This window comes from Physeter macrocephalus, chromosome 8, assembly GCF_002837175.3.
Source record: "Physeter macrocephalus isolate SW-GA chromosome 8, ASM283717v5, whole genome shotgun sequence".
NCBI classification, from domain to species: Eukaryota; Metazoa; Chordata; class Mammalia; order Artiodactyla; family Physeteridae; genus Physeter; species Physeter macrocephalus.
In genome coordinates this window covers 116,291,979-116,304,445 of record NC_041221.1, presented here as the reverse complement: position 1 = coordinate 116,304,445, position 12,467 = coordinate 116,291,979, and the positions used below count along the sequence as shown (strand labels likewise).

General features: G+C 34.7%; 1 protein-coding gene across 4 annotated transcripts in view; it reads left to right on the top strand.

Annotated features, from left to right (window-relative positions):
- Nucleotides 1–3,128, top strand: part of DTWD2 (DTW domain containing 2) — a 211,192-nt gene extending 208,064 nt beyond the window's left edge. For 3 of the 4 annotated variants that reach the window (XM_024127449.3, XM_024127380.1, XM_024127419.3), the window contains one exon: nt 2,377–3,128. In XM_024127449.3, the coding sequence (XP_023983217.1) occupies nt 2,377–2,547 (171 nt within the window). In that variant the 3' untranslated portion in view covers nt 2,548–3,128. Of the gene's footprint in view, nt 1–1,797; nt 1,860–2,376 lie in introns of all 4 variants that reach the window. The other variant, XM_028493153.2, reaches the window with a different exon arrangement.
- Nucleotides 3,129–12,467: the final 9,339 nt, after the last annotated feature.

Below are 12,467 nucleotides of genomic sequence, written 5' to 3'. Positions count from 1 at the left end.
TAGAGGATTTTCTTTGTTCTGAACCAGTAAACCTCTCATATAGCTTCACATTGCCTCAGATACAATGTTACGAATGTAGAGAGAAACATTATCATTTATTATCAATCAAGTTATATGCTAAGCACTTTAAATGTATCATGTAAGTGCACCATAATAATAACCTTATAAGGTGGACATAATATTCCTCACTTTACAGATGAAGAAAGTGAGGCAAAGAGAGGTTATTTAACTTATCTGGGAACACATAGCTAGTAAGTGATTGCCTCAGTCACTTAAAACCCCAAAATCAGAATGGCATAACACACTGTCTGTACAGTGGGATTGCCAGGGGGACTGCTGCTAATTATAGTCACTTAGGGATCCAGGCTGATGGATGCACCATCTAGACACATCACTCTACTTTTATTAAGGAAGGAATAAAGAGAGGTGGGGAATCATATACCACTTTTAAAGCATCTGCCCAGAGGTGACACACATTATTTGTGCTCACATTTCATTAACCAAGTCAAGTTTTATGGCCATGCCTAACTTCAGAGGGGGCTAGAAAATGCAGTCTGATCATGTATCATGAAAGAGGACTGATGTATTTGTGAACAGCCCTAGTGACTACCACAGATGTGTCTATCTCCAAAATTCATTGTCTTAATTACTCAGAAAATTGATAGAATCTTATCTTTAGGAAGTAAAAGTTGGAGACCCTTAATCATAGGAGTATTAATACTCTTCTATCTATGAAGAATCTAATAAATGTCATAAAATAGCAATTGTCTCAGTCTGTATATGGTCCAAGGTATGTTTCCTAGGTATGATGTTTCAGGATTCAATCACTTCCTTATGTTGACTCTGTAAAGTAATATATAGTCATTTCTATATTTCTTCTCTTGTTTGAAGAATTGAAGATACGAAAAGAAATTATGAGAACATACCTAAGAGACTTTCTACAATAATGTCAGGCAGAGCTTTTCCAAGATGTTTGTCTTTTTCTTACTGGTGTGTCTCAGTTAGGAGTTACATTTAGTTGCATGTAACAGAGCCCTTACTGCAGTGGTTGAGCCATATATGAGTTTATTTTTCTCCTGTAATAAGAAATGCTGAAGTTAGTGGTCTAGGGCTGGGGATGCAGCTGAAGAGGACATCAGAGACCCAGATTTCTTTTGTCTTTCTGTCCATCACTGTATGTATTTGGCTTTAATCTTCGTGTTTATTGTCCTGTAGTCACATAGTGGTCATCCCACATGTAGCAACCATGTTCCAGGCAAGAAGAAAAGGCAAAAGCCTATGCCTGCTAGGTCTGTTCCAACCCAAGGCCTTCCACTTACATCTTGTTGGATAAACTGTCATTAGTCAATGTAGTATTACTAGCTGGACACATTGTCACCTTGAATAAAATTTTAGATTTTTTTTAATAAGGAAGAAAAGAATGGATATGGAGAAGCAACTACCAGTGACTGCCACATATTTGTAAGAGTTCATTGTAAATTAAAGCTGTTAAGCCCTTTGCTGCCACTTTTGTTGTATATGTGGGGGAATACATTTTCACATAGACGTTGTGAAATTTTTGTAGTTAAATCTATCTTTGTTCCTTTTATTTTCTTTTTAAACAATCTGTACCATCAAGTTTGTTATTTAAAAGTGTTAGATCAGGGATCTCAGGCCCAGGGAAAGACTCTGACTCAAATATGTTTAAAACACTGGCTTAATGTTTTTTTTTTTTCCTAATTTTTGAATTTGAATAACTTTAAGAAAGACATATGCTCAGTTGTTTGACAACCTCCACCATTCTCTGTTACCTTATAGGTCCACCTAGGTCACATGTTTATGTTACATGTCTGGCCCTATAGGTATTTGAATTTAGACAGGTATGTATACAGTTACAGTTATTTCAAATGCACCCACACCTGGTTATCTAACTTGTATGTGGGCCATGGAATAGTGTGAGAGAATTAGTAAACTTACCCATTGCTGCCATCATCCATTTGTTAGCAAGTAGCGGGAAGCTTGTGTTAGTCTGTGATTGAAACTGAATTAACTAATTTGTACCTAAATGTCTCTTTTAGTCTGCTGTTACAGATTAGTTATTATAATGGCAACAATTTTTGTAGTTTTTGAATATATTAAAGTATAAACCTAAATTTAGACTTTATCACCTATATGGAAAATTAGTATTTGTGTCTTACTGGAATTCCTTAGTGGTATGTAAGGTATGAATTTAAATGAATTATTTATTTAGAAGTTATCATATATTTGAGTGCCTATTGCTTTTCATAGTTAAAAGCTAATAATAAAATAATAATCCCTGTTGCTAAAGAAAAAATTTAGATAGAATATCATGATTTGTCACACTTTTTTTAGTATCTTTTTTTTTTATCTTAACAGACTTTGCTTCGCCCTCTTCAAGCTTTATGCTCTTTCCAGCTTCAGCATGGTGCTCAAATTCGCCTCAGCAAGGAACACCTTCTGAAAAATGGATTATATCCTAAGCCGATGCCAAAGAACAAACGCAAACTCAGGAAAATGGAACTATTAATGAACAGCATTAAAATTTAGTACAGTTTTTCTTATGGTGCTAGTTTTGGTGTCTTCAGCTGACAATAACGAGTTAACTTTTTATACATTTTAAGTCTGTGGGTTTTTGTCTAAAGAATGAGAGTTACATACTAAACTTACCCAGAAGAAGAAAGTAATCCAAATAGCCAAAAAACAAACAAACAAAATTCAGTGATTCAGTGAAAAGCAAGATTTCGTACTGTATTTGTTTTTAAAATGTGCCTCTAATACATTTTTTCAGGTCAGTAATTTGAAATGTGATTACTTGTTGAGCTGGGTTAGAAGTACTTATTAATAAAAGGGAATGGAAGGAAATTGATGTGCCTGACTGGTTCAGTATTGTTTCCATTAGTGTTTATAGATAATTAGGTGTAGACCTGTAATAGAGGATATGTACCTCAAGTTGCCATCTTGCACATGAACTTTATAGTTTGAAATAAGTAACAAAAGAAAATAATAATCAAGTAATTTAGGTTGAATTTATTTATTTCATAAATAAGTATTCTTTGGGGACTAAACTTGAATTCAGCCAATGTGATTTAAGTGTGCGATTAGTTGCCCATATTTTTAAAGTTTAATTAGAAAAAGTATATTCACTGTCTAACATTATTTTCAGGTGTACAACATAATGATTTGGTATTTGTATACATTGCAAAATGATCACTACAATAAGTCTAGTTAAAATCTGTCATCTTACATAATTAGAACAAATTTTTTTCTTGTGATGAGAAGTTTTAAGATTTATTCCCTTAGCAACTTTAAAATATACAATACAGTATTACTAACTATAGTCACCATGCTGTGTATTACATTCCCATGACTTACTTGTTTATAAACGTCCCTTTTGACCCTCTTCACCCATTTCACTCCCACCCTCACCTCCACCCCTGCCTCTGGTAAACACCAGTCTGTTTTCTTTATCTTAGAGCTTGTCTGTCTATAAGCTTTTTTTTTTTTTCCCCAGATTCCACATTTAAGTGATACCATTTCTTTGTCCGACTTACTTCACTTAGCACAATGCCCTAAAGGTCCATCTATGTTGTTGCAAATGTCAAGATTTCATTATTTTTTATGGATGAATAATACTCCTTTATATATATATATGTGCGTGTGCGTGCGTGTGTGTATCACATTTTCTTTATCCATTCATCCATTGATGGGATGCTTAGGTTGTTACCATATCTTGGCTCTTGTAAGTAATGCTGTAATGAACATGGTGGTGCAGATATCTTTTCGAGTTAGTGTTTTCTTTGGATAAATACCCAGAAGTGGAGTCACTGGATCATATGGTAATTCTGTTTTCAATTTTTGAGGAACCTCCATGCTGCCTTCCATAGTGGCTGCATCAATTTATATTCCCACCAGCAGTGCACAAGTGTTCCCTTTTCTCCACATCCTTGCCAGCATTTGTTATTTATTGTCTTTTTGATGACAGCCATTCTGACAGGTGTGAGGTGGTGACTCATTTTGGTTTTGATTTGCATTTCCCTGATGATTAGTGTTGCTGAGCATCTTCTCATGTACCTGTTGGCCATTGATATGTCTTCTTTGGAAAAATGTCTGTTCAGATCCTCTGCCCATTTTTGAATTGGATTGTTTGTTTTTTTGATATTTAATTGTAATAGTTCTTTATATATTTTGGATAGTAACCCCTTATTAGATATATGATTTGCAGATATTTTCTCTCATTTAAGTAGGATGCTTTTTCATTTTGTTGATGGTTTCCTTTGCTGTGCAGAAGTTCTTCAGTTTGATGTACTCCCACTTGTTTATTTTTGCTTTTATTGCCTGCCTTTGCTTCTGGTGTCAGATTCAAAAAATCATTGCCAAGACCTATGTCATAGAGCTTACTGCTTATGTTTTCTTCTGGGAGTTTTACGGTTTTAGGTCTTATATTTTAGTTCTTAAATCCATTTTGAGTTGATCTTTGTGTATGGTGTGAGATAGTGGTCCAGTTTCCTTCTTTTGCATGTGGCTACATGTGACTGTTCAGTTTTCCCAACATCATTTATTGAAGAGACTGTCTTTTCTCCATTGTATATTCTTGCCTCCTTTGTGGTAGATTAGTTGACCATATAAGTGTTGGTTTGTTTCTTGGCTCTCTGTTTGTTTCATCGATCTATGTGTCTGTTTTTGTGCTAATACCATACTGTTTGATTACTGTAGCTTTGTAATATAGTTTGAAATCAGGAAGCATGATACCTCCAGCTTTGTTCTTGCTTCTCAAGATTGCTTTGGCTATTCATGGTCTTTTTTGGTTTCATACACATTTTAGGATTATTTGTTCTATTTCTGTGAAAAATGCTATTGGAATTTTGATAGATATAGCATTGAATCTGTAGATTACCTTTGATAGAGCCCTAATTTTTAAAGACGTGCATGTAATTTTGAAATAGCACACATTTTCATTTGTATGCAATCTGGCTAAGTTTAGATTTCTCAGTATTCATTGAACAAGTTTATTGACTGTGATAAACTACTTATATTGAAGTTTTCACATGGAAATAACTGTAGAATATAAGACAGCTATAATTTTGAGAACAAATATAGATATTTTTAGTGGACAAAAACTTTCAGTTTGAGAGAATAAATTTTTCCCACTACCTTGGGAAAATATTTAAGGAGATTTCTATATAGAATAAGAGACATACATGTAGTATATATTTATATCTAACTTACATCTTACTGCAGTTATGTACACATTTCAGCAAGAAGAGGGGACTTTTTTTTATGACTTCTAGAGTTTCCTGTATGTAGTTTTAAATTGTAAGGAAAAACTAAACATTAGATTTAAAAGTAAGCTTTATACACACACACACACACACACACACACACACACATTTAATTTTTTCTAGTATACAGAGCTTTTTTAGTCACTTACTCTCTTTAAGCAGTTTTAAATACATTTAAAAAACTATTATTAATATTTTTAGTTACTAAAATTTTTCAAAATGTGTAGTATTATGTGAGGATTTAACTTAATCTGGTTTTTTTTTTTTTTTTTTTTGACGGTACACGGGCCTCTCACTGTTGTGGCCTCTCCCGTTGCGGAGCACAGGCTCCAGACGCTCAGGCTCGGTGGCCATGGCTTACGGGCCTAGCTGCTCCGCAGCACGTGGGATCTTCCCGGACCGGGGCACAAACCCGTATCCCCTGCATCAGCAGGTGGACTCTCAACCACTGCACCACCAGGGAAGCCCCTTAATCTGGTTTTTAAAAGTTGTTACTTTTTTTATTATATTAGTTGAGTTTTAACTTCAGATGCTTTGTATCTGGTTGAGTTGCCTGGATTAATTCTAGGTTTTGTGGATTTGTAGCTGTAGAGTATACATATAGGCTTTACATGTATACTCTACACTTTGATGTGGGGTAGATTGTTTTGTGAATTGTTATTTAAACCATGTAACTCAGAGAGTATTCCTTTATATATAAGGTGACCATGGGTTTAGTCAGCCTTTTTGTGGTGCGTTAAAAAAATCACTGTGTAATGAGTGATGTTATTTTGAGAATTTTATGCACATGTGAGTATAAGGTGTTGAGAACTACAGTATACGAAACAAGTCACAGTGCTTGGAAACTTTCTATAGCTTGGATTATAAGATTTCTCATGTGGAACATGAGAGTTAGGTTAAGAAAAATTATTTTCCTCTACTTTAAGACTCCAAACCAACTTTTCTTAGCTGTGACCATTACAGTGTTAGGGTCTTCTCCCTAAGAATTTGGAAGGGGCAAGTTCCTCACCACCACCACTGTTAGTGAATTATGTAGAAGAGCACTTCTGTATAGCTTTCTTCATCACATATCCCCATTTATTGCCCTAAATTGCCTGTTTAAAAATGTGGTCATGCTAATACAGAATCCTTTCCGTTGAATGATACTGACTTTCAGGAAGGTAAGTTGTTGATCATGGATACAACTTCATTGGTATAGAAGTAAATGTTATTGATGCTCTAAGTAAAAAATTAGCTTTGACTTAGTGAACTCAAAAGTTTTATATAACTGGATTTTTGCTATGTAGATTTATTACTTAAAAATAGGTATGAGTGGATATTTTTATAGATAAGTAAACTGTGTTTTAGACGTAATGAAACTTTGCATCTAATTCTGTCCCATAGCATAGAATAAATCACTGCCACTTAATTTTTCCAATCTAAATTTTTATTTACTGCCTTTGCTTAGCATATTCTCCCTCCTTTCTCTTTTTTTCAGCTTTATGGAGGTATCATTGCCAAATAAAATTTTAAGATATTTAAAGTGTACAACATGATGATTTGATATACATTGTGAAAGGTTTCTTCCCTGTGAAGTAATTAACACATCCATCACCTCACATATTTACTTTTTTTTTGGTGATAACATTTAAGTTCTCTTAGCAAATTTCAGTTATACAATTCAGTGTTAACAATAGTTACCATATCCTCCTTCCTTTCTTTTCACACTTGCTTCTTTCCTAGGCTCTTCCTCTCCCTCTCTCATTCCCCTCATTGTCCTCTATACTTTTCTACTATCCTTAGCCTGTGTGCTAGTTTGTAGAAAAATTTTTTAAAAATTATTCATGTATTCTTACATAAGTATTTTTCTTTACAAAAGATCCTGTAGTGGTCTTAATAGATTATAATTTTATATTTAAAATTTGTGCAGGAAATCAGTGCTCCATGACTTACTCTGTAAGGATGACTTGGCTCCTTTAGTCTATTTAAAAAAACATATTAGACAAACAAGTAATTGTTTATTAGTCTTTAATAATTGTTCACTTGAACTAACAACATAAGAATTATGTTTTTAAAGAAATTTTTTAGCATAAGGAATTAAAAAAACTGAAATAGATGGCCTTTGAATAAGAAATTATAATTTACTGTTACTGTTATTTAAAAGTATATTAAGGAATTAAGGCATTAAAACATTTTAGAAAGTACAGCTGCCTCAAGATTATTTTCACAGATGTACTCTTCATTGATTTTGTATGCTAAAAACATTTATCCATTTCTGTCTCTAAATATGTTATTTACCAGGTAAAAAAATCTCCTATTATATTTTTGGTATATATTTAATTTTATTGGAAACGTAATTGATATGAAAAAGGCAATAATTTACAATGTGAAAATATCAGATTTTATAAATCTGTGTATTTTTTTGACTTTATTAAATAATTTTATTTCTAAAGTTGCTTCTTTCTTAATAGAATCAATGAAGAAACAGTTAAAAATGTATATGAAAAACCTTGATTTTGGATCTAAAATGTAAGCTTGCCTTTTCACGTCTCTGGATTATCTACAATTATAGAAAGGAAACCAACGTTTTAACATCACATTTAATAGTTATCGTTTAGTAACTCTCAGAACTCTTGCAAATTCAAATTCTATGGGGCAGACAATGACAGACAGATACTTTTACCCATGGCATATAATGAGTATCTTTCAGGCAAAATACATTAACAAGTTGGCTCTTCCTTTAATTTCTAAAGTGTTCATTCAGTAGGTTAAAGTAGGGAAAACGGATTATGATGTCACTTTTTCTTTTATTATTTTAATTTAATTGGAGTATAGTTGATTTACAATGTATTAGTTTCAGATGTACAGCAAAGTGATTGAGTTACACATATACATCTATTTATTCTTTTTTGGATTCTTTTCTCATATAGGTTATCACACAATATTGAGTAGAGTTCTCTGTCCTATACAGTAGATCCTTGTTGGTTATCTATCTTATATATAGTAGTGTGTGACATGTTCATCCCAAGCTCCTGATATATCCCTCTCCACCCACCGCATTTCCCCTTTGATAACTATAAGTTTGTTTTTGATATCTGTAAGTCTGTTTCTGTTTTGTAAATAAGTTCATTTGTATCAGTTTTTAATTTAGATTCCACATACGAGTGATATCATATGATATTTGTCTTTCTCTGACTTACTTCACTTAGTATGATAATCTCTAGGTCCGTCCATGTTGCTGCAAATGACATTATTTCATTCTTTTTTATGGCTGGGTAATATTCCATTGTATATATGTACAGCATCCTTATCCATTCCTCTGTTGATGGACATTTAGGTGGCTCCATGTCTTTGCTATTGTAAATAGTGCTGCAGTGAACATTGGGGTGCATGTGTCTTTTCAAGTTATGGTTTTCTGCAGATATATGCCCAGAAGTGGGATTGCTGAATCATATGGTAGTTCTGTTTTTAGTTTTTTAAGGAACATCCATACTATTCTTTATAGTGGTTGTACCATTTTATATTTCCTCCAACAGTGTAGGATGGTTCCCTTTTCTCCACACCTTCTCCAGCATTTATTGTTTGTAGACTTTTTGATATGGCTATTCTGACCAGTATGAGGTGACAACTCATTGTAGTTTTGATTTGTATTTCTCTAATAATTAGTGATGTTGAACATCTTTTCATGTGCCTCTTGGCCATCTGTATGTCTTCTTTGGAGAAATTGGACTTCTTTCTCATCTTTGCAAGATCTTACAGTGATTCTGTCCAGGAAACAAAATTATGTCCCTTCCTTTCTTCTAATATCTGTGAGCAGATTCAACATATAAAGCAAGGCTTCTGATTTCTTGATCTGAAAGGTACCTTTTTGATAAAGGACTCCTGCATTCTGGCAATTAGATAGTTAACTTATTCATATATTTGGATGGTTTTATTTGCTCATAAAGGTCCTGGAAACTTCTGTATGGAAAAGAATTTGGTAAATTCAGTAATGTCAGTATACCAATGTAAATGATCTCCTTTATTTTCAGATCATTGGTGATGAGAAGTATAGATTAAATGGGGATTGTAGGCCTGGGATTAGGCCATTGAATTTTTTTTTTTTTTTTTTTGCCACACCACGTGGCTTGTGGGATCTTAGTTCCCCGACCAGGGATTGAACTTGGGCCCTTGGCAGTGAGAGCACGGCGTTCTAACCACTGGACCGTCAGGGAATTTATGATGTCACTTTTTGATTTTTAATTTATACGAATTGATTTCATTACTTTTAAGAGTACCGGTCTTCTTTTTAGCTTAAAATTTATTAATGTCTATGTTTACGGGGTATAGTAATAGTTTTTACTTAGAACTAAACATTTGTGATTTGTAATATCTAATATTCAGTAAATTTTTAATACAATATTAAACTTAATTTCCATTTTAAAAGAAACAGTTAAATTACTAATGACTTAATAGTTACTTTGTATAATGCTTCTACTAATTTTTGTTGGTAAGTTATTTGAATTATTTTAAAAAATAGAATTGTTATGTTTTATTTTTGTGGTGATTCTCAACATTATTAAAATATCATAAATATTTAATTTGAAATATATGAATCATTCCTAGTATTTAGCATCAAAGAACAAAGTCTGTTAGGTAATATATCTCTCCATGCATCTACCATTATTTTGGATAATTGGACATGATGATGTTACTAGTGAAATAGGCTTGGGTATCCATAAAATACCAGGTTTCAGTATATAGTAAAAGTGTCTGTGAGGTCTGTCTTTTATGTCTATTAGTAGATAGATCTTGGTCTACTTAGTGTTTCTCAGTAATCAGTCCAATAAACCATTTATTTGGTAGATATTTTAATTTAGCTCTTAGTATGTGTCAGGCACTATTTTAGGTGCTAGAGAATACAGTGATGTTGAAGACAGAATCCCTGTGTCCAAGAACTTGAAGTTTGGTGGTTGGAGACAGATGTAATAAAATAATTTCAGGTATTGATAACTGTTATGGGAAAGGGTCCTGTAGCAGAGTATGAGAGTCCAGTCATAGTAGTTGGGAAAGGCCTTGTTGGAAGAGGTGACTTTTCAGTTTTGTGCTAAATGATGAGAAGGATGCAGCATGTAAATAATCTTAAGGAATTTTTCAGAGAAATAGTAGTTCAGAGGGATCAAAGGACAGGAATTTTTTTTTCGAGATACGTGATATTAAGGATAGCTGTCTGGGTAGATTGGTAGACTTGATGAAGAAAAAATTTGACATGTTTTTTATCTGATTGTATTTTTTCAGTGAAGAAAGTGGTAAAGTTATCAACTAAGTATGAAGGGGGATATTGAGATATGTTTATGGAGAGAGAGGACATGAAGTATTTATCTGGAGAGTGGGTTTACTGGGGCAAGGACTAGGATTGTTTGGCATTGTTGTGTGCCCCTTTCAGATATATGAGTATAAATTTGAAGCAGATCTGTTTAGCATGCTTATGTGAGTTGTGTATGTGGGCATGCTCCACATTCTGTTGTGGTGCCTAGTCCTAGAGTAAGCAGATAATTGGATTGGGGTGCTGTTCAATGAGCACAAGAGAAGGGGAGAGGGTAAGGGATTGGGGATACTGTGTAATAATACTAGACCGTAGAATCTAGACTGATAAGGAGAGAAGGGCATCTGGACCATGGATAGTGAAAAATTGGTATGGTCATTGGTTGAGAATCTTAATGAGGTCACAGACTTATTGGAATGGATATTCTAGATAAATAAGCTGGAAGGTGAGGGTCAGAGAACAGGAAGTTTGAAATTGAGATTTCAAAGGTGGTACATTTATTACTGATAACAGTTTCCAATGTGTGACGTTAGAAATGATGCTAAAGTTTGGTTGAGGACTAGATGTTTAGAGCTAGGTAAAGAATCAAGAGGCTGTGGGATTGGATGGCCAAGTTTTTGGGTGTGGAAGTCCCCAAGAATAATAAGAGTAATAGTGGAAAGTAGTTGCTGAATTCATCAGCGAATGAGGGGAAGTGACCGGGAGTTAATAGATAATGCCAACAAGGAGGGTAAGGGGTAATAGAGTCTGGTAATGCATTTCAAAGGTGCTAGAGGTTTTTAATGAAGTAGAAGGAAAGAGCAAGTGAGTTTGACTGAAAGTGACAATGGCCATCAAAGAGAACTACACTGTCTCCAGGCTCTGAGGTATGGGGGATGTGAGAGGAAAAGCAGCCTCCACTTGGAAGAGCCACAGGGGAAGCAATGTCCTAAGGGAACAGCAAATTGCAGTGATGGTGAGGGGAGCATTCAGAGGATAGGAGAGCTTACTGATAATTAGGTTGAGCTTCTAATTTATTATATAAATGAGGACACATTTATCTATTGGATGCGATACTGGGCTAACAGGAAAGTGATATAGTAATGTGCAAACAGTAATACATAATCACCCTATTGACTGACCATGAATTTTAAAAGGTGCAGTTGAAAGATTTGTTAATTGTGTGTGTTTTTTCCATACCACCAAGCAGTTAACTTAGTTCTCTGACGACGCTGACCTAGTGTCCCACAAATTTAACTCAATTCTGATACTACCTGGAGATAGCGGCAGATCCCACAGATTAAGGGCTCAGTCCTACAAGACACTCTCCCCACCTCAGATGCCAGTGTCAAGTCAAGGTTGTCACCTGTGCCTTCTGATCAACTGGCTGGAGATTGAAAGGTCCAACAGCCCCCTCCTTGGGTTTGATTAATTTGCTAGAGTGGCTCACAAAACTTGGAGAAACATTCTACTTACTAGATTACCAGTTTATTATTAAAGTCTGGAACTCAAGAATAGCCAGATGGAAGAGATTGCATAGGGCAAGGTATGTGGGAAGGGTCTTGGAGCTTCCATGTCCTCTCTAGGCCCGTCACTGTCCCTGAATCTCCATGTTTTCACCAACCTGGAAGCTCTCTGAACCCTGTCCTTTTGGATTTGTACGGAAGCTTCTTTATATAGGTATGATTGATTAAATCAATGACCATTGGCTATTGATTCAGCCTCCAGCCCTCTGCTCTCCATGGTCTTTCTAATTATGGCTTATTTCACTTAGTGTTATGACCTCCAGAATCATCCATGTTGTTGCAAATGGCAGAATTTCCTTTTTTAAAATCACTGAGGGCTTCCCTGGTGGCGCAGTGGTTGAGAGTTCGCCTGCCGATTCAGGGGACGCGGGTTCGTGCCCCGGTCCGGGAAGATCCCAC